Source organism: Saccopteryx leptura, chromosome 3, assembly GCF_036850995.1.
Source record: "Saccopteryx leptura isolate mSacLep1 chromosome 3, mSacLep1_pri_phased_curated, whole genome shotgun sequence".
In the NCBI taxonomy this organism is placed as follows: domain Eukaryota; kingdom Metazoa; phylum Chordata; class Mammalia; order Chiroptera; family Emballonuridae; genus Saccopteryx; species Saccopteryx leptura.
Genome location: NC_089505.1, coordinates 159,194,615 through 159,216,357, shown reverse-complemented (window position 1 = coordinate 159,216,357; position 21,743 = coordinate 159,194,615). Strand labels below are relative to the sequence as shown.

General features: G+C 36.1%; 1 protein-coding gene across 9 annotated transcripts in view; it reads right to left on the bottom strand.

Annotated features, from left to right (window-relative positions):
- Nucleotides 1-21,743, bottom strand: part of PRKACB (protein kinase cAMP-activated catalytic subunit beta) — a 147,755-nt gene that overhangs the window by 8,894 nt on the left and 117,118 nt on the right. For all 9 annotated transcript variants that reach the window (XM_066376655.1, XM_066376656.1, XM_066376659.1 and 6 more), the window contains one exon: nucleotides 10,837-10,959. In XM_066376655.1, coding sequence (XP_066232752.1) covers nucleotides 10,837-10,959 — 123 coding nt within the window. The remainder of the gene's footprint in view (nucleotides 1-10,836; nucleotides 10,960-21,743) is intronic.

The window sequence follows — 21,743 nt, the reverse complement described above, 5'->3', positions numbered from 1 at the left end:
TTGTTTAGTTTCCAAAGAAATATGTTTGAAGCAGACCTATTATGTTTAGAATAGTTTGCATGAACTGCTCAATGCAATGTGTCCTTCATGGTGTTCAGAATGGTGGACAGTAATGTACTACATAGAAATTATCTTCTGAACTGAGGTAATGTGCAATGCAGTGCCCACGTTGAGTCATCAAACTGAAATTAGAAAACGGAAAACAAAAAGCTCCTAACACAAAAAAAGCAAAACAAAACGGAAAATAACTTAATTGCAAGACCTTTATTCATAATACAGGGCATGGCAAAAGTAGGTTTACAGTTGTTCATAAGGAAAATAATACAATAATAAATGCTGATATAATAATAAACTATGTCTTACGTAATTACAAATGTAAATCTACTTTTGCCACACTAAGTAAATTAACCTGGAAATACCAAAGATTTCTATAACAGGAAGAATGACTAATTTTTCCTTCAAAATTATATTAAGAATGGTATTATTTCAATCACTATTATCAATTATAATTGCTCTAGAAAGTGGAATCAGAATCTTGGAATTTCGGAGTTAGAGGGAGCTTAGTTTAATTTAGTCTAAACCTGCACTTTAAAGATAAGGACCTTGAACTCCAGCGAAGCTACCAGCTCGGTAGTTTCACTGTTGGGAAAACAACTGAATCCTGTCCTCACAGCTTCCTGCCAGTCCATGCAAGCTTCAAGGCAAGTGCTGTGGAAGTAGCTCTACAGAGCCAGACACGGAGGACACAGTCTAAACCCATTAAACCATTAGATCTAAGAAAGAAGACTATTGAAAACTGGCATTATTTAACATGGAAAAGGTGTTTGTGAAATATACAGTTTCTAGAGCATTTATTTGGTCATTTTCCCCTTAATATTTCCTATTTAGGATTTTTTCCCCAACCTTTGGAAGCCAACTTACTTCTGAGTTTCTCTTCGTATATTCTTGAGAATAAATCTATTTCTACAGTTAGGTATAAACAAACACAACACATGATGTGTATCAAAATTGTCTGTGATGATTAGAAAAATACAGACTTCAGAATACACAGAAGACCAAATGAAGCTTTCATGAAAGCTTCTCGAAGGCAGAGATCACACTGATTTGCTATGTCCAGCACTGGTATGGCAAAAACTATGAGCTCAAGTAATATTTAATGAATGCACATATTCTAATTTGACAAATACTAACACCTTCAATGTGCTAGGTGTTGATTTGCTTTGGGTACAGTGGCAAACAAAATAAGACAAAGATCCTTGTCTTCACAGAATTTACATTCTAGTGAGAAAAATGGGGGATAAATAACCTAGTGATAAGAGTGATACTTTTAAAATGTCATACTATCATTTTTCACAAAACTGTGCATTGTAAGGTCTCTAATTTTTTATTCTGAATAGAGAATCATTACAAGGTTCTGAAAGGAGTAACAGGATCTGATTGAACATTTTTAAAGACCTACTCTAGTGACTCAGAAAACAGCAATATCAGTGGAGGTGGTAAGAAGTGGTTTAATTCTTCATATTTTCTAAAGATAGAGACAAAATGATTTTCCTGTGCATTAGTGAGTACTCCAGGGTGTTTTGGCCTAAGTAACTGAAGGGATGGTGTTGTCATCAATTGAGATGGGAAAGGTGGTGGGAGGAACACATTTGCTAGGGAAAACAAAAATCTGTCAGTTTTAGACAGGCTGAATTTGAGATATTTATTAGACATCAATGTGGAGCAGGCAGGAAGTTGAGTACAAGAATTTGTAACTCATGAGTCAAGTATGGACTAAAAAAATGAATTTAGAACTTTTCAGCTGGTATTAAAAGACATGAAACTGAATGAGACCACCAATGAAAGAAGTACAGAGAAGGAAGAGGAGGGGACCCAGCCAAGGAAATTGAGAAGGAAGGGTCAGAAATGCAAGAATAAAGCTAAGATTGTGAGGAATCACTGAAGCCAGTGAAGGAATAAAGAGTGAACCACTGAACTCAACTCTATTTTTTGCTTTGCCACAAACTTCTTTTTATCTTTGTGTAATTCTAAGTCTTGCTTTACCTACATATAGGATGAGGGAGTTAAACTAAATAAAACTGAATATTCACCTCAAAAATTCTAAGCTATTTCTTTTGCCTTTTAATTTTTATTTACTGATTGATTTTAGAGAGAGAGGAAAGCAGAGAAAGACAAACATCAATTTGTTATTCCACTTATTTATGCATTCACTGGTTGTTTCCTGTATGTGCCCTGACTGGGGATCAAAGCCACAACGGTGGCTTAGTGGGATGACGCTCTAACCATCTGAGCTAGTGGCCAGGGCCTGCCAAGCTATTCCTGTAGTAGTAAGAATAGCTGGCTTCGTCACAACTCCAGTTACATACATGCTCCACGCTTTGGAGAGAACCCTTCACCTTTCCGAGTGAAGTTTACTCACCTCTAAAACGATGGCATATATTTCATCTGGCAGGTATGAAAAGAAATAGTAACTTTTATGGAACTGCCTTGCATCATGCTAGTTCAACCAGGACTAATTCATTTTTCATTTTTTCAATCTTTCCATTAGAATAACATTTAATGACCTGAAGCTGAATTTTTGAATCAAAGGAGGAAATTGGAAGACAGCAATATCTATCATTACGTTTCCAGACAACCCAAGGACAGTCTGTCTAGAAGAGTCATTTGAAGAGGGCAGGAAGCCCCTCCTGTCTTCGTCTCATGCTTCACCTGATAATTTACAGAACAAACACTTTCTTCTTTTCTTAATGTATTTAAAATTCGGTACAGTGAGGGAGAAAATAGATAACTATAGCCTTATTTTATAAGGATATCATTGTGAATACAGCTGACATCTAAAACAATTGTCAAATTACATTATGTAATGTTAAACTATGAAACTCACTCTGAGTTGGGCGAATTCAACAGAATATTGTTTTTAGCACCCTTTATATAAAGTCTTGTATATATTGGTTTCTGTAATGACTATTATTTTCTAAAAATTTAAGAGGAAGTTACATCTAAAAAACCAATCAGTCAATGTTGTTATTGTATCCACACTGGGTTATTTAAATTCACTGACTTTTCTTTTTTTAAGACTTTACTTATTCATTTTAGAGAGAAGAGAGAGAGAGAGAGAGAGAGAGAAGAGAAGAGAGAGAGAGAGAGAGAGAGAGAGAGAGAGAGAGTGGGGGAGGAGCAGGAAGCATCAACTCCCATATGTGCCTTGACCAGGCAAGCCCAGAGTTTCGAACCGGGGACCTCAGCGTTCCAGGTCAATGCTTTATCCACTGTGCCACTACAGGTCAATCACTGACTTTTTTTTTCTTTTAGAAATAAAATAAGACCAAAATCAAATCTGTCTACATGCAGTTTAAGCAGAGAAATTACAAAGTTATCTTTCACTGAAGAAGGGAAAATTGTTACACTGTTCTTCTGCAATGGACAGGGGAACAGATTGTTTAACTGGTACATTATCTTTTATGTATCAGGGTAAAATTTACTGGATGAAATGACTCAAAAGAGTTTGCACACAACTGACAAATAATCTGTTAACAAATAATGTGTGTTTGTCCACAAGTATATTGGCATAAATTTTTAAAAATTATCTCATAAACTAAATACAGTTCTTAGAAATCTACACTTCCAGTGAAGAATTTATCTAGCAGCCCTATCCAAATAGTTCCGTTGGTTAGAACATTGTCCCGATGAGCAAAAGCTGAGGATTCAATCCCTGGTCAGGGCACATAACAGGAACAGATCAATGTTTCTGTCTTGCTCTTTCTCCCTTCCTTTTTGTCTAAAATCAATAAATACATTTAAAAAATGAATTTATCTAGCAAAAATTAGCACATTCAGTAGTTAATGTTTCAAAAGGCATAACAATTTTTCATACTTTAGCATTCTATAGATACGGTGCCAAGCTCTGTACTGCCTCCGAGGAACAGGGCAAACTTTAATCAACCTGGATCTTATCTACAAACAGAAAACGTAGGACAGTGAAATAAAATACTTATCAGTATTGGTACCACAGCTGTGGGCTCCGATTTGTTCTCTTAGCTCTGCAGAAACAGTGGTGGATATAACAAACCAAGATGGTTGCAGAGGGCTACCACTCACACCTCCTCCACCCCTCCTCTGCCAAACAAGTTCAAGCATTTCCCCACAGGACCACAAGAGTAAAGGGTTGTCTCAGAGCAGGCATTAGGAAGAATTTTAAATGATCACAGAATGTGTTTTAAAAATGGCCCTGGGTTTTATGCAAATAGAAAAAATGCTTTTGTATTTTATGAAAATGACTCCTGAGTAAACTGTTTCTTTACCCACAGCCATAGCCAAATAGAAAATGGCATTTTAATCCCCCTAAAAGCATGAACAATGGCATCTTGGAAAAAGTGTAGTGGTATATCTGCATAAAAGTATGCTACTTAGGAAACACAATTTGTACAGAAAAGATATAACATAGCAAGAGACTATAAAAGGTCTGCTTGCAAGTTTGGCCCTTGGCAGGTACCTGGGAATTGGTATGGTGACAGTCCTCATATTGATGTGAAACTTTCCCTAAATGATGAGTGGCCCACTGTCCCTAGGCTGTTTGTACAAATGATACAGTTGATGTACAATATATGAATTTCAGGTATACAACCTAATTAGACATTTACATAACTTACAAACTGATCACCAGATAAATCTAGTATCCATCTGACACTATACATAGTTACTGCAATATTATTGACCATATACCCTATGCTATACTTTATATCCCCATGATTATTTTGTAACTACCAATTTATACTTCTTAATCCCTTCATCTTTTTCACCCATCACCCCATCCCTTCCCCCATCTGGCAACTGTCAAAATGTTCTCTGTATCTATGAGCCTGTTTCTGTTCTGTTTGTTCATTTGTTTTTTAGATTCTACAAATAAGTGAAATCATATTTTTGATTTGTCTTATTTGGCATTTGTCTTTCTCTGTCTGACTTATTTCACTCAGCACTATACCCTCTAGATGGCAAGATTTCATTATTTTTTATGGCTGAATCATATTCCATTGTATATAGGTATCACTTCTTTATCAATTCATCTATTAATAGACTCTTAGGTTGCTTTTGTATCTTGATTATTGTAAATAATGCTGCAATTATCCTATGGATATATGTCTTTTCAATGTAGTGTTTTGGATTTCTTTGGATAAACACCCAGAAGTAGAATTGCTGGCTCTGTCTTTGTCTCTTGTTATAAGCTTTGTTTTAAAGTCTACTTTGTATAAGTACTGTATTGCTGTCTCAGCTTTGTGTTTGTTTGTTTCTATTTTCATGAAATATCTTCCTCCATCCCTTTACTTTTCAGTCTCTGTATGTCTTTAGATCTGAAGGGAGTCTCTTGTAGACAGCATACATAAGAATCTTGTTTTGTCATTCACTCAGCCACTCTAATCCTTTGATTGGAGCATTTAATCTATATATTTGTATTTAAAGTAATTGTTGATAGATATGTATTTATTGCCATTTTATTATTCATATTATTGATCTTTTTTCTTTTTTTCTTCTTCTTCTTAAAGAAGACCTTTAACATTGGGAGAGGACTTTTGAAAACCTGTGCCCAGTTTCCTGTGGACTTTCTCCCATGTGCCTTTTCCCTTTGCTGATTTTGCTTTATATCTGTTCCTGGTAGGGCACCTTACAATAAAAGTATGTGTTAAATGTAAGGTATCCATTCCTTGATTATCACTATATGCTGAATTTTCTGAGTCCACCTAGTGTATCTCTTAACCTGGGAATGGTCTTGAACACCCTGCACACTTAAGAAATAGGCATTTGGTAATCAATTACTCGTCATATAAATGTGAATGTCCCTTCAGGAAAAAAAACCAACTCTTTGATCATTATATATATATATATATCTTTATTATATGCGGCTTAAGTGTCTATTTGTCGCCGATAGCTTATTGGTTGCTTGCGTAACTGTACTAGGCAATGGGTGAAGTTGCCACGGCATTCAAATAGTCCCGCCTTCTGGCATGCCACCTCACAAATTGAGGTTAAAGATTGGAGCAATTATTATGCTGTTAAGAAATCTTAACATCAGAAGGGGTCTTTGCAATGGTACAAGACTAGAGGTTCTCCAATTGAAAAATAATGTCATAATAGCTAAGTCTTTGGCTGGCTCCTCTAAAGGTGAAATACATGTCATTCCAAGAATTGATTTGGCTCCATCTCAAACAGGGTTGCCGTTTCAATTGAGACGTAGACAATTTCCTGTAAAACTTGCCTTTGCTATGACCATCAATAAGTCTCAGGGCCAAACGCTAAGCGTGTTGGCATTTTTTTACCTGAGCCTGCATTTGGACACGGTCAACTTTATGTTGCCTGTTCAAGAGTTCGTGAAAGAATGGACATAAAATTAAAAATAATTGATGGTCCTCTGCAAGGCGAGCTTAAAAATGATGGAAAGATCTACACAAGAAATGTTGTGTACAAAGAGATCTTTGACATGTGAATGAACACTTTATTATTTAAATCACCTTTATTTATTGAGCTAGCGGTGGGTGGCTCTTAAGAAATGTACCGCCAGTGGTTTCCTTCATTGCACTCTACTTAAAGCAATTAAGCAAGTAGAAGGGGGAAACCCCGTGGGGCAGTAAGCAAAGGGGCGTCCTCGCCGCCTGCCCTGGGTAATTCAGTTTGAATTAGCAGACACCTTTGCACAAATCATTTTAATTACAATTTATAATATCTAGAACAGCGGTCATTTTGTATGACCACCGGGCTTTCTAGTGTGTATATATATATATGTATATATGTATATATATACACACACACACAACTTTATATATTGTATAGTGTTTCCTTGTACATTTTTGGTGCTCATTAAAAATGGAATAATATTTATTTTATATATAATGAAGCTAACAATTTTTATTAAATTACATAAGTCAAGGGCTCTAAAGTTATGATTTCCACAACAGCTGTTACTTGACTACCTTATTTGTAAGTATCTTTTTTTTTCTTAAGTGAGAAACAGAAGGCAGACAGACATAGGCCCACATGTGTTCCAAACGGGATCCACTTGGCAAACCCTTTATGGGACAATGCTCTATCCATCTTAGGATGTTGTGCCGTTGCTCAGCAATGGAGCTATTTTAGAGCCTGAGGTGAGGCCATGGAACCATCCTCAGTGCCCAGGGCCAACTTGTTCTAACCGAGCTATGGATGCGAGGTTGAGTGACACAGAGAGAGAGAAGGGAAAGGGAGAGAGGTTGAGAAGCAGATGGTCGCTTCTTCTGTATGCTCTGACTGGCAATTGAACCTGAGACATCCACAAACCAGGCCAATGCTCTACCGCTGAGCCAACCGGCCAGTCCTGCAAGTATCATTTTTGTACACAATATTAACTTTCATATTTCCAAGAGTAATTCAACCAGATAGAGTTGCAATGGAAACTATAACTGATTCTTGTCATAAAGTATATGGCATTAAAGGGTGAAATTTAAAGACTACAGAAATGCAACACATGCATTGTTAAGATAAAGCAGAGTTAATGCAAGAACTATAAGACTTTTCTTCAACTCTGCATTTTTAAACCTGAAACTTAATATTGCATGAATAATTTGACATTTAAATACCTCCTCCTTTGTTTTTTTAAAGGCAAAATATGTGTAGGAGAGATTCTAACAAGCTGATTGATCATTTTTCTGTGTATTTAGAAATACCAGTTTGAGTTACAATATTGTACTGGAGAAAGTACTTAACAATTTAATGGTCAAATATATGTACTTTAGTGAATTAATCACTTCATTAAATATATTTTATTTTAACTTGGATAAGTCACTGATACCTATAACCTTATAATATAGTTTCAGAATGGAAAATATATTTAACATAAAATGTTACTGTATAAAATATGTTCTAAAAGATTAGAAAAAATTCTGAATGAAAAATATTTTAAGTGATATATTGCATCATTAAAATCATTAAAAAATTTAAATACAAATATAAGATTCACAAATTAAAGGCCATAATTGGATTTTTAATGATTTGAACAGTTAAAAAAATTTTAAACTAAGTAAAAGTTAATAGGAGAGATACATTCTAGTTTGGATCTGAGTGTTGAAACACATAGTTTTATTGGAATATGGTGAGTATAATTTTATTTTCACATATCCAGATCCTAGAAATCACTTGATGGCAACATTCTGCTTTTATGAGTTCTGCTTTAAATGAGGAAAGGGAATAAAGAATGAAAATAACTTTATAGCAATGTGGGGAAAGATGATCTCGCACCTTTAGTTAAAAGTAAAACATCCTATCCATGTATTTAAATAAAAAAAAATCAAGCATTGCAATATGACAAAATTTTATGTTGCTATTCTTCTAAGATGACTTAAGATTTAAATTGTTATAATTTTAGAATATATACAGATTTAAATTTTAAGTTAATATTAGATCCTAAATGTTCAAGTTTGATACAAAATAAAAATATATTCATAAACAGCTGAAAAAATTTTATGTAACATAAGATGACTGGCAAACAGGCCAGTTCATACAGATAAAAATATATTCATTTTTACTAATGTAATTTTTCAAAGTAAGTGAAATTTACTTGTGGCAGCATGTTTGTCAGATATTTTGATTGTTTTTGGGAAGTTAAGTATAAATAAAAGCATAAATATAGTAAAGATTCAAGAACTTTGTAATCACTAGCAGTTAAATTATTTGGAATTATTACTATTTTTACATTCTTAGTCCTTATATTATTAAAATATGCTTCCTTGATTCAGTGATTTTAAGTATTTTAGTTCTCTCATCATTCTTTATATCACCTTTGGCTCATCTTCTCTGATATTTATATAATCATGTCTCAGATTCCTAAAAAATAAATCACTTCCTTGTCTATTAATTTTTCTTGATGTTTTCTTTTGTTCATCACAAAGGTTCTTTTACTGTGACTTTAATATTCTGCTTAGTGAAAACAATTACAAACATAAGAAACCTGAAGCCTAGATTGCTGCAAAAATAACAAGGACAGCACTGATACTTAATTATTTAAAATACTTCATTCTGACTTTCCGTTAAAATTTTTTAATAACTAGCTTTAGTTATCTGTAAGAGGTATTTATTTTTCATAAAACTTCTCCCACAAAATATATTTTAAAATAACTGAAAATCTTTTGACTCCAGTAAACTGCATACACACTGTGAGATGTGGAACATACTGTGTGTTAAGATGTGAAGTGTATGGGTAGACTCATTTTATTGGTGTCTTATTCTTACGGCCCAGGTGTGCAGTATCCATAATTTAAATTTGGGTCTTCATTAAACAGATAAATTACAAGAGTATGGACATTTAGGTTACATTCTTAACATTGTAACTTTTAAGTTGTCATTGTAAATTTTAAATTCATTGACATCAGCTTTCACAGTTAACCTGGTTAAGATACAAAGAAATAGAAACTTTTCCTCTATCCCCTCCCATATTCATTAGGTTTATTAGACTAATCTCTGCCTTAAAAGGTCACAAAATACAAAAAAGTCAACTATATCATATTTCAAGATTAATGCTCTACTTATTGGTCATATTGTAAATGGGCCATGTAATAAAAAAAAAAAAAAGAAACAAAACCCCCACAAATAAACAGAACATACTATATTTAAGAATAGCAAAATGGAATAAAAAAAAACCCTTCCATAAATGTTATCATAGAAGGCCTGCCTCTCGGAATTTTAAAAAGCTTACTTACTCTTTCTTTTCTACATGGTAGGAAGAATTAGGCTCACTCATCTCTATTAAAATTATTTATAGTTTTTTTTATTTTTTTGTGGCAGAGACAGAGAGAGTCAGAGAGAGGGACAGACAGGAAAGGAGAGAGATGACAAACACCAATTCTTCGTTGTGGCTCCTTAGTTGTTCATTGATTGATTTCTCATATGTGCCTTGACCGGGGGGCTACAGCAGGCCAAGTAACCCCTTGCTTGAGCCAGCGACCTTGGGCTTAAGCTGGTGAGCCTTGCTCAAACTAGATGAACCTGCGCTAAAGCTGGCGACCTTGGGGTCTCGAACCTGGGTCCTCCACTTCCCAGTTCAATGCTCTATCCACTGCGCCACTGCCTGGTCAGGATTTTTTATTATTTTTAATTGTAGTAGTTTTTTAAATAGACCTGAGGTATGAGCCAGCGCAAGAGTGAATGACTAACTCTAAACAAATACTTTTGGAAACAAAACTAGGGATTACAAAAATAAAAGGAGGTTTACAGAGTAATTACAAAATGTAAAATACTATGACATAGTAAATCTACTCATGGTCAAGAAAATTAATGTTATTTCCACATTTGCTATGGATCAATGGCCATTATAATCAAAATGACCACAAACAACTGTTTACATAATTTCTATGAATTTCTATCTTAAAAATATTTTATCTTGCTTTCAATTTTCTGGTGTTTGATATAATTCAAATAAGAAGTCTTTCTTGAAAAAGTAAGAGCATATTTTTAAAAAAGCCCCTAAAACACCTGTCCAAGTAGATACTTATAAGAAATGACAAACAATTTTTTATTTATTTGAAGGAATACTGAGAATTAGGGTTATGATGTGTTTCAATAAAAAATGTTTTATTATTTTGCTAATTTGTTTATAAAATTGCTCTTTTTTTTTTCCTTAAGAAACTTCAATGGTTTAACACTTATATTGCTACCTTTAATGAACATTATATACAAGGGCAGCAACTCTGGATATTTCCATATTTTTCCCAATTTAAGATGATCTGATGGTGATATCAAGTGGTTTTGATCTTTAAAGCTTAAAATTCACATACAGAAATAATTAATAATAGAGTAATAATAAAATGTATTACTTACCTTTCCAGAAACAATCTTTTCATAAATTTGTATTGGTTGGTCTGCAAAGAATGGGGGGTAGCCAGCTGCCATTTCATAAATTAATACTCCTAATGCCCACCAATCCACTGCCTTGTTGTAGCCCTAAGAGGAAACCAACACCAAATGTCAATTAGGAATTCACTGGACAGAGAATGAAGTCACAAATGACTTCAAAATGACCTTCAAGTATAGGAAACTTTTAAACAAGCAGTTACTGAGTTATTCAGGATAGAACATAATGTATCAGGTCAGGTGTAAATAAAGGGAGACTTTCCAAATATTGAAACTGGATATTAGAGAATATTATCAAATCTTCTTTCTAAAATTATTAAGAATATTATAGGCAATAAAATATTCCCTCTTTAAATTGGGATAATTTAGTTGTTGCTCAAAAACAGAATAGGACCAAATTACCAAATTTCAAGTCTATGATCTTATGAACCAGGTTAAGAAATCCTTAGGAATGTCAAAAGTTTTGAAACACAATAGTAAATATTGGACTTCATAATAAGTGGAGTTGACTTCAAAATAAACATTATTGTATTTTAGGAAGGTGAATTTACAAAGGATAATCCCATCTGCTCAAAGATTAATTGGGAACCTAATAAATATAAATATTTCATTATACTTTTACTTTAGCTAGCTACTTACTGTTTTGATTCCCATCTCTAAAAGGTATACAGAAAAGATAATTCATGGGGTTTTGTAAGGACTATATTAAATAAAAAATAATAACGTGTATAAAAGTGCATAGAAAATGTTCATTTCAGCAGCGCACAGACTGGAATGGTGTTGTAAACCAACTGGACAATGCTAAGGTTATTTTTAATTGGGTTGTATATTCATTTTAAATTTACTAAAATTAAGATATAGAAGTACTTATAAAAAATAAAATAAAATCTTAACATGTTTACAAAAAGTTTGTTATCCACTATGATCAGTGTCAATTCGCATAAAAGATTAGGAAAAAAGAAAAAGAAAAAAATAAGTTGATCATGGAGAAGAATAAGCTGGGTTCTTGCCAGATGTTTGGTCAAATGTTTCTTCTAATTACCTTTACCACTCCTCTTATTTCAACCTTTTCTCAAAATGTTAGCTTTACAAACAATTTAGTTATCAAATTATTAGCTAAAATATAGTAGCAAAATACAGAGATTTTCTTTTCCCTTTTTGTTCTGTTTCTGCATTTTTTTTAAAAAGGGAAAGACTAATGCAATAAGAATAGCACTTTGTTTTGCTAATGGAAGAGGCATCATTTCTGCTTAACTCTTAATTTGTTTTGCTAATGGATGGGCATCAGCTCTGCTTAACTCTTTTAATTTAACTCATTAATACTGTCATTCATCACAATATTTTTATTATAATGAAAGCATGTAATGTTGAACCAAATTCCTTTACTAAACTTTAATTTCTATGTTTTAGATTGTGTGCTAAAGTTCATAATAAATGTGCGAGATGATTTTAATACCTTAGATTTAGAGAATAAAAAATAAGAAAAACTAAATTACAATAAATAAATGGGCAAAGAATATGAAATAATAATTCATATACTCAAAGAAATACCAAATGGCTATATGTACTAAAACATCCAATAAAGACATGAGACTTAAAATAATATAATTTATTGCCTATTAAATTAGTAATGATTTTAAAAATGAGAATATCCAGTGCTAGCGTGCGTGGTGAAACAGGCACTCTCAAATACTGCTGGCAGAAATATAAAATGTTACTATCTTTTTGGAAGGCACTTTGGCAGTACGTATTGAGAGCCTTAAGGATGTTCATCTACTTTGACCCAATAATTCCACTTCTAGGAATTTACCCTAAAAAAATAATCTGAAATGCAGAAAAAGTTTATGCACAAAGCTGTTTATCAGAGTTATTTGTAATAGGAAATAAGCAAAAAGGGAACAAATTGAATATTCAACAATAGAAGAATGGTGAAGTACTTTATGCTTATATTTGCAAACATATATATTGCAAATGCTGTTTGCATGGTTATTATCATTCAAGTGAAAAAAGCTGAATACAAAATTGTACATTCACTATATATCAACTATGAGAACTTGCATATAAAAATGTATTAAAAAGTTTTTCTTAAAAGGTTGCCCTTGGGTGGTGAGATTATAAGGCTTTTTTATTTTTTAAAATATTTTTCTGTATATTTTCCAAACTTTATACAATGAACAGCTGTAACTTTTACAGTATATATACATTTTAAAAAAGATTTGGCACTTATTCTGTCATCATATTATTTTTTAAGTATAGTTAAAAAAGAAAAAAAAAGAAATGTGTTAACAGCAATAAAATTTGATTATAAGACTAAAACGTTAAAACTTTAAAATATAAAAGATGAGAGAAAACTGCAAGGAACCTTTTATTTTATTCTAACACTTTTATGTTAGCCAAATTTCAGTGATTCGGGGGCAGGTACTCAGTTTCTAAATACTGAGTGTGGGTCTTCTCTTTTCTCTTTCCTTCTTCCTGTTTGTGTGGGTTATTATTAATTTCTCCTTTCTAGCTTTCTCCACCAAGGAGAAAGTGGAAAAGAAAAGTTAATACATTCTTTTAGATATGATTACAAGTTTCTTTCACCACAGTTTTACTGTTTGGAGAAGGGAAACTGTCTTTAATAAGACTGCAATTATTCAATTGCTGTAATATTCCTATTTTTAAATTAAAATTAAAAAATAATTATCATAAATTTCTTTCATGTAAGTGGTAAAGTTGAAACAAAGACTGACAACTAGCACTATCATCTTTAGATCTGCCTCTTGGCGTAACCCAGGACAAGGCTCCCCAACCTGTTATTGGAAATAGTTATGAAAAGGCTATGCTTTTGGCTTCAAAACATGGATCTAGAGCAGGGGTCGGGAACCTATGGCTTGCGAGCCAGATGTGGCTCTTTTGATGGCTGTATCTGGCTCGCAGACAAATATTTAATAAAAAAAATAATAACGGAGATGACGTCAGAGCAATGGCGGGGTAGGAAGCGATACCGATAAATCTCCCCCAAAACTCAACAAGATCTTCAACCAGAAACAGAAAAACCTATACTTGGAGCCTCCAGATGCTTCGCAATACACCCGAAGGTATGGTCGAGTAAGAAATGCTCCGCCTTCCTCACTAACCTAAACAGGGCGGGTTTCTCTGGTAACTGTGAATATAGAAACTGAGGCGGGCAAAGGAGGTGAATAGATCCAGGCCGTGGCACAAACAGCCGAACCAGGCTGTGGCACGGAGATCCAAGCCGAGAAAAAACTGATCCTGTGGCAACCCGGGCAATACAAGCTAACACTCGCGCCAAACCCAAACAAAGAAAGACAAGCGGGGCAGCCATTTTACCCGATCTCCTGGTCGGTGCGCAGTTAGTGGGTGAGAGATTTCTTCCTAAGCCCCGGGAGTGGGTGCCCGTGTTACCCCACAGAGAGGCAGAGTCAGAGGCCTTTCTGTGGGCCGAAAGCAGAATCTCTGGGAAGCCCCAGTGCCCTGGGAAAGCCGCGCACGGGAGGGAGCGAGAACTAATTCCAACGGTGGAAATTTTCCGTGCTGGTGGGGGTTTCACTCAGAGGGAAAGGCGGCCGGCCTCATATCCTGGTCTGCGCGCGCAGATAGTGAGTGAGAGATTCCTCCGAGTGCCTCGGCACTGCGCGCCCATGTTATCGCACAGAGGGGCAGAGTCAGGGGCCTTTGTGTGGGCCAAAGCGGAATCTCGGGCTGCCCCAGCACCTTGCAAAAGCCGCGCACAGGAATAGAGCGAGAGCCAATTCCAACGCTGCAACTTTTCCCTGCGGTTGGGGGTTTCACTCAGAGCGTGAGACTGCTGGCCGGATATCCTGGTCTGCGCATGCAGATAGTGAGTGAGAGTTTCCTCCAAGCGCCCCGGAAGTGGGCGCCCGCCTGTGTTACCGGACAGACTGGCAGAGCCAGAGGTCTTTGAGTGGGCGGAAACCCCGCCTGATTATGCTAGCAGCTCTGACTGACTGAGCCTTACCCAGAGCCCTGTGCTGAGTAGAAATAGAGTGGGGAGTTGCCAGCTCTTTGAGCCTCTTACTATCCAGGCAGAGGCAGCAGCAACCCCATAGCTGGATTATCAGGCTACTAATTGAGGAAGGAAAGACTAGGAGAAATGCTCCAGGAACACGGACTCTCTCACTGTCGGAGCCTATAAATGCTAATGAGCCTCGACTGCCAACGAGACTAAAGCACAATACATGACATCGCCATAGAGACTTATCAACTGCAAACCTCTACCTGAGCGTGCCAAAGGGGCAGAACCCGGGGTACAGAGTCGCCGACCAGGAAGAGGGAGAGAAAAGAAAAAGCAAGAAGATAACCTCTCAAAATCAAGAATAATCTGCAGACTTTATAACCTATCCCATTTTATTATATTTGTTCGTTTGTTTCTCTTATCTTCATTCTTGATACCTTTTTTCCTCCTCCAATTTGGCCGATTAACTCTCTGCCGGTCTTACTCTCTCCTCTCCTTGAACTACACTACCCATAAGTGTTACATCTCCCATTATCTTTTCTCTCCTCTTCCTTTCTCTCTATGAGGGTTGCACTCCAAAACCCTTAACTCTCTCTCTCTCTCTTTCTCCTTTCTTTTTTCTTCTTTTAGTGGTTCCCTCTTTTTTTCTCTCTCTCTCTTTCTTTTCTCCCTCTATATTAGTTTCTTCCTTTCTCCTTTACATCTCCTCTCATTCAAACCTCAATAACAAATTATCTTATCTGGGACTCAAACTTATGTTTATGGCATTTTGGGGGAATTTTACTTCACCTTTTTAACTCACTAGCAGTGCTCCCATCCCTGGCTCTCCATTTTATCTAGTTCTTGTTCCACTAAATACAATAGTAATTTTTTAATTTGTCCCCCCATTTTTCTGTTTTCCTGTTATTCCTCTCATCATAACTCTTAGACAACCAACACCTAAAAGCAAATCATTTTATTCTTGACCCAAATTTTTTCCTTCTTTGCTTTTTGTGGGTCCATACCCCCTTTTTTTGTCTTTTTTTTTTTTCCTTTTTTTTTTTGCCCCTTTATTACTTTTCCTCAATTCAGGCCCTCCATCACAGGCATTGTTTGTTATAATTCACAGTTCACCACAAGATTTTCTCAAGAAAGAGGGGAGAGGAGAGGAGAGGAAAAAAGGAGAGGGGGAATAATTTCCTTTTTTTAAAATTTTTATTTTATTTTATTTTTCTTTATTTCATTATAAATTTTTTTTTTAAAAAAACAACTCTTCGATTTTTTATTTTTTTATTTTTTTTAACTTTTTATTCTTTATTAAATCTCATTAATACTATCAACAAAACCACCCTCAGATGCCATTAAGGAAGAGAAAATCGAATATCATGGATACAAAAGAAAGAGAGGTAACACAGCTAGATGAGGAAAAATCTATAGAGAAAAAATTTAATATATTGGAAACCTTGGAGCTAAATGACAGAGAATTAAAAAAAGAAATCCTAAAAATACTCAGAGATATACAAGAAAACACAGAAAGGCAATTTAGGGAGCTCAGAAAACAACTCAATGAACACAAAGAATATATGTCCAAGGAAATTGAAACTATAAAAACAAATCAGGAGTGACGTCACGGAAATGGCGCCGTGAGCAGCGCGTCCGACGGATCTCCCCAAAATCTCAACAAATTTATCAACTAGAAACAGGAAAATTTATCTTCGGAGCATTACGGAGTTCCACACAAACTGAAAGCAAAAGGACTGTTATCACTTGAATCTGAGAGACGAGGGTGTGGAGGAAGCTACCGCAGGGACGTTCATTCAAGCCGCGAGGAAGTGCGCCTGTGGTAAGTCATCCCGCACTCGGGAGCCGCGTGCAGCAGCCGCGAGTGGCCGCCGCCTGCTGCCGCCGCCGCCAGCCGCCGAGCCGCCGCCGCCAGCCGCCGCCGCGAGCCACCGCGAGCAGCGCCCGGGTCGGTTGCAGAGCGAGCACCGCCCACACTCAGGAGCGGCGAGCAGCCGCTGGCGCGCGCCCGGTCTGGTTGCAGACTGAGCATTGCAGACCGAGCACCGCTAACGTTCCCAGCGTCCCGCGCATGGGGAGCGGGAGAGGCCCCAGGGCAGTATTCCCTACTTGGGAGATTCTCTCCGTGGGCGGGGCACCTCACCCAGCCATTCAAGCTAACAATCAAGCGTTGGGGGAGGGGCGCGCGCAGGCAGCCTGAAATACCTTCGGGAGCACAGCTGCGACCCAATTACTAAAATTAACTTAACCCGTGAAATCTGCGCACCCTCGGTTCTAATTGATAAGATCTCTCTCAGTTCACCGACCCAAGACAAGAGGCGTGATATTTTTTAGTGCCTCTCGCTAAAGGGGCGGGGGCAACTTCTGATTGATAGAGCCTCCATATTCAGGGATAAACGCTAACAAGAAGGACTTGGCAGATAATAAGATCTATACTACACTAGTCACAAGCAGAGACTAGTGCCTCTTCTTACCAGCCAAAACAGGCTACAAAGTGTGGAAAGCCAGGGTTGAAGGTCCAACTGAATGCTAGGCGCTGAACAGTCACCTTGACAACAATTGACTCCCACCCCCGCCTGATTACACTGGAGGCCCTGACTGCCAGAGCCCTTCCCAAAGCCTTGCACTGAGTGGGGATAGAGTGGGGATTTCCCAGCTCTTTGAGCCTCTTACTCCCCAGGCAGAAGCAGTGGCAGCCTTATAGCTGGATCACCAGGCTGCTAATTCAGGAAGGGGGGACTAGGAGAGAGAATCCACGAAAGCAAACTCTCTCATCGTTGGACCCTGCAAACGCCAACAAGCCTTGACTACCAGCAAGACTAAAGCCAATTATATGACATTGCCATAGAATCCCATCAACTGCAAATCCCTACCTAAATGTGACACAGGGGCAGAGCCTGGGGTACAGAGTCACCGACCAGGAAGAGGGAGAGAAAAGAAAAAGGAAGAAGTTAACATATCAAAATCAAGAAAAATCCACAGACTTTACAACTTGTTCCACTAATTTTTTTTTTGTTGTTGTTGTTGTTGTTTGTTTCTTCTATCCTATTGCCTTTATTTCCTCCACCTCGGTCCTTCTATTCTCTGCCCATCTTATGCTTCCCTTTTCTTGAACTACACTACCCATAAGTGTTACATTTTATTTCTCTTCTTCATCCTCACCCTCCTTTGGGGTTATACTCCAGGACACTTAACTCTCACTCTCTCCTCTTTTGTTTTTTTTTTGTTGTTGTTTTTTGCTTTATTTTGTTTTTTTCTCTTCCTTTTTTATTTCTTCCTTCGTTTTACTCTTTTTCTTATTTTTTCCTTTCTATTCGTTTTTTCTTTTCTCGTTTTACTTTCCTCCCATTTAATCCTCAATCACGAACAAATTAGTTAATTTGGGACTCAAGGCTTTTTTTGGCTTTATTTTTCTTTTTCGCTTTTGTTTTTGTTTTTTTCTTGTTAGTTTATTTTTGTGGCATTTTGGGTCCTCCCAACCCAAGGTCTCCATTGTATTTGGTCTTCGCTCCACTTAATACAACAGATTTTTACTTATTATTTTTATTCTTTTCTTCTTTATTATTCCTTTTTTTCTGGTTCCCTCTTATCCCTCTCATTATATCTCTTAGTTGACCATCACCCGCAGGCAGATCAACTTATGCTTGTCTAAGATTTTCTTCCATTTTTTTTTTTTTTTTTTTTTGCATTTAGTAGGTCCCTACTCCCCTTTTTTTTTGCCCCTTGAACTCTTCACCGCAAACCAGGCCCTCCATTATAGGCACGATATTTCCCTGAGGAGGGGAGAGGAGGGAAGGAGAAGAAAGAAAAAAAAGGGGGAAATAATAAATTATTACTGCTTTTTTTTGTGGGGTGTTTTACCCTTTGGTTTTTTTTTTGTTTGTTTTTGTTTTTTTTTTTTTTTACTTTTTACTCTTTATTAATTCTAATTAGTGCTATCAACAAGACCACCCTCAGATGCCAATAAGAAAGAGGAAATCGAATATTATGGATACAAAAGAAAGAGAGGTAACACAAATAGATGTGGAAAAATCTATGGAGAAAAGACTTAACATATTGGAAGCCTTGGAGCTAAATGACAGAGAATTTAAAATAGAAATCTTAAAAATACTCAGAGATATACAAGAAAACACAGAAAGGCAATATAGGGAGATCAGAAAACAACTCAATGAACACAAAGAATATATTACCAAGGAAATTGAAACTATAAAAACAAATCAAACAGAAATGAAAAACTCAATTCACGAGCTGAAAAACGAGGTAACAAGCTTAGCTAGCAGAACAACCCAGATTGAAGATAGGATTAGTGAAATAGAAGACAAACAACTTGAGGCACAACAGAGAGAAGAAGAAAGAGACTCAAAAATAATAAAAAACGAGAAAGCCCTACAGGAATTATCTGACTCCATCAGAAAGAATAACATAAGAATAATAGGTATATCAGAGGGAGAAGAGAAAGAAAATGGAATGGGGAATATACTCAAACAAATAATAGACGAGAACTTCCCAAGCCTGTGGAAAGAACTAAAGCCTCAAATTCAAGAAGCAAACAGAACACCGAGTTTTCTTAACCCCAACAAACCCACTCCAAGGCACATCATAATAAAGTTGACACAAACCAATGACAAAGAAAAAATTCTCAAGGCAGCCAAGGAAAAGAAGAGTACAACATATAAAGGAAGGCCTATTAGATAATCATCAGATTTCTCAGCAGAAACTCTACAAGCTAGAAGAGAGTGGACCGCAATATTTAAAGCCCTGAAAGAGAGGAACTTTCAGCCAAGAATACTATACCCATCAAAGCTATCCTTCAAGTATGAAGGAGATATAAAAACATTCACAAATACAGAAAAGATGAGAGAATTTATCACGAGAAAGCCCCCACTCCAGGAAATACTAAAGGGGGTTTTCCAACCAGATTCAAAGAACAAAAGAAAACAACAGCACAAGTAACAGCTCCACCAAGAACACAATAAAACCAAACTTAAACTGTGACAACAAAGGAAAAAAAAGGGGGGAGAGAATGGAGATTAACAGTAGCAAAGGACGATGAAGTGCAGAAATACTTATAAGATAGGGTACTACAATGAATATGGTAGGTACCCTTTTCATTACTTAATGGTAACCACCCTAGAAAAAACCACCACAAAAACACATGACTTAAAAAAGGTAGCAACAGAGGAAAGAAGTATGGAACACAAACAAACAGAAACAAATGATAGAAAAACAAAAGAGAAGAATCAAACTATATACAAAACTAACAGAAAGCAATTTATAAAATGGCAGTAGGGAACCCACAAGTGTCAATAATTACACTAAATGTAAATGGATTAAACTTACCAATAAAAAGACACAGAGTAGCAGAATGGATTAAAAAAGAAAATCCAACTATATGCTGCCTACAAGAAACACATCTAAGCAACAAGGATAAAAACAAATTCAAAGTGAAAGGCTGGAAAACAATACTCCAAGCAAACAACACCCCAAAAAAAGCAGGTGTAGCAATACTCATATCTGATCATGCTGACTACAAGACAGAAAAAGTACTCAGAGACAAAAATGGTCACTTCATAATGATTAAGGGGACACTGAATCAAGAAGACATAACAATCCTTAATATATATGCACCAAACCAAGGAGCACCAAAATATATAAGACAGCTACTTATTGACCTTAAAACAAAAACTAACAAAAATACAATCATACTTGGAGACCTCAATACTCCGCTGACGGCTCTAGATCGGTCATCCAAACAGAGAATCAATAAAGATATAGTGGCCTTAAACGAAATACTAGAACACCTGGATATGATAGACATCTACAGGACACTTCATCCCAAAGCGACAGAGTATACATTTTTCTCTAGTGTACATGGAACATTCTCAAGAATTGACCATATGTTGGGCCACAAAGACAATATCAGCAAATTTAGAAAAATTGAAATTGTACCAAGCATATTTTCTGATCATAAAGCCTTGAAACTAGAATTCAACTGCAAAAAAGAGGGGGAAAAACCCACAAAAATGTGGAAACTAAACAACATACTTCTAAAAAATGAATGGGTCAAAGAAGAAATAAGCGCAGAGATCAAAAGATACATACAGACAAATGAAAATGAAAATACGACATATCAGAATCTCTGGGATGCAGCAAAAGCAGTAATAAGAGGAAAGTTCATATCACTTCAGGCCTATATGAACAAACAACAGAGAGCCGAAGTAAACCACTTAACTTCACACCTTAAGGAACTAGAAAAAGAAGAACAAAGACAACCCAAAACCAGCCGAAGAAAGGAGATAATAAAAATCAGAGCAGAAATAAATGAATTAGAGAACAGAAAAACTATAGAAAAAATCAATAAAACAAGGAGCTGGTTCTTTGAAAAGATCAACAAAATTGACAAACCCCTGGCAAGACTCACCAAGGAAAAAAGGCACAGGACTCAAATAAATAAAATCCAAAATGAAAGAGGAGAGATCACCACAGACATCATAGATATACAAAGAATTATTGTAGAATACTATGAAAAATTATATGCCACCAAATACAACAATCTAGAAGAAATGGATAAATTCCTAGAACAATACAACCTTCCTAGACTGAGTCATGAAGAAGCAGAAAGCCTAAACAGACCAATCAGCAGGGAGGAAATAGAAAAAACTATTAAAAACCTCCCCAAAAATAAAAGTCCAGGCCCAGACGGTTATACTAGTGAATTCTATCAAACATTCAAAGAAGACTTGGTTCCTATTCTACTCAAAGTCTTCCAAAAAATTGAAGAAGAAGCAATACTTCCAAACACATTTTATGAGGCCAACATAACCCTCATACCAAAACCTGGCAAGGATGGCACAAAGAAAGAAAACTACAGACCAATATCTCTAATGAATACAGA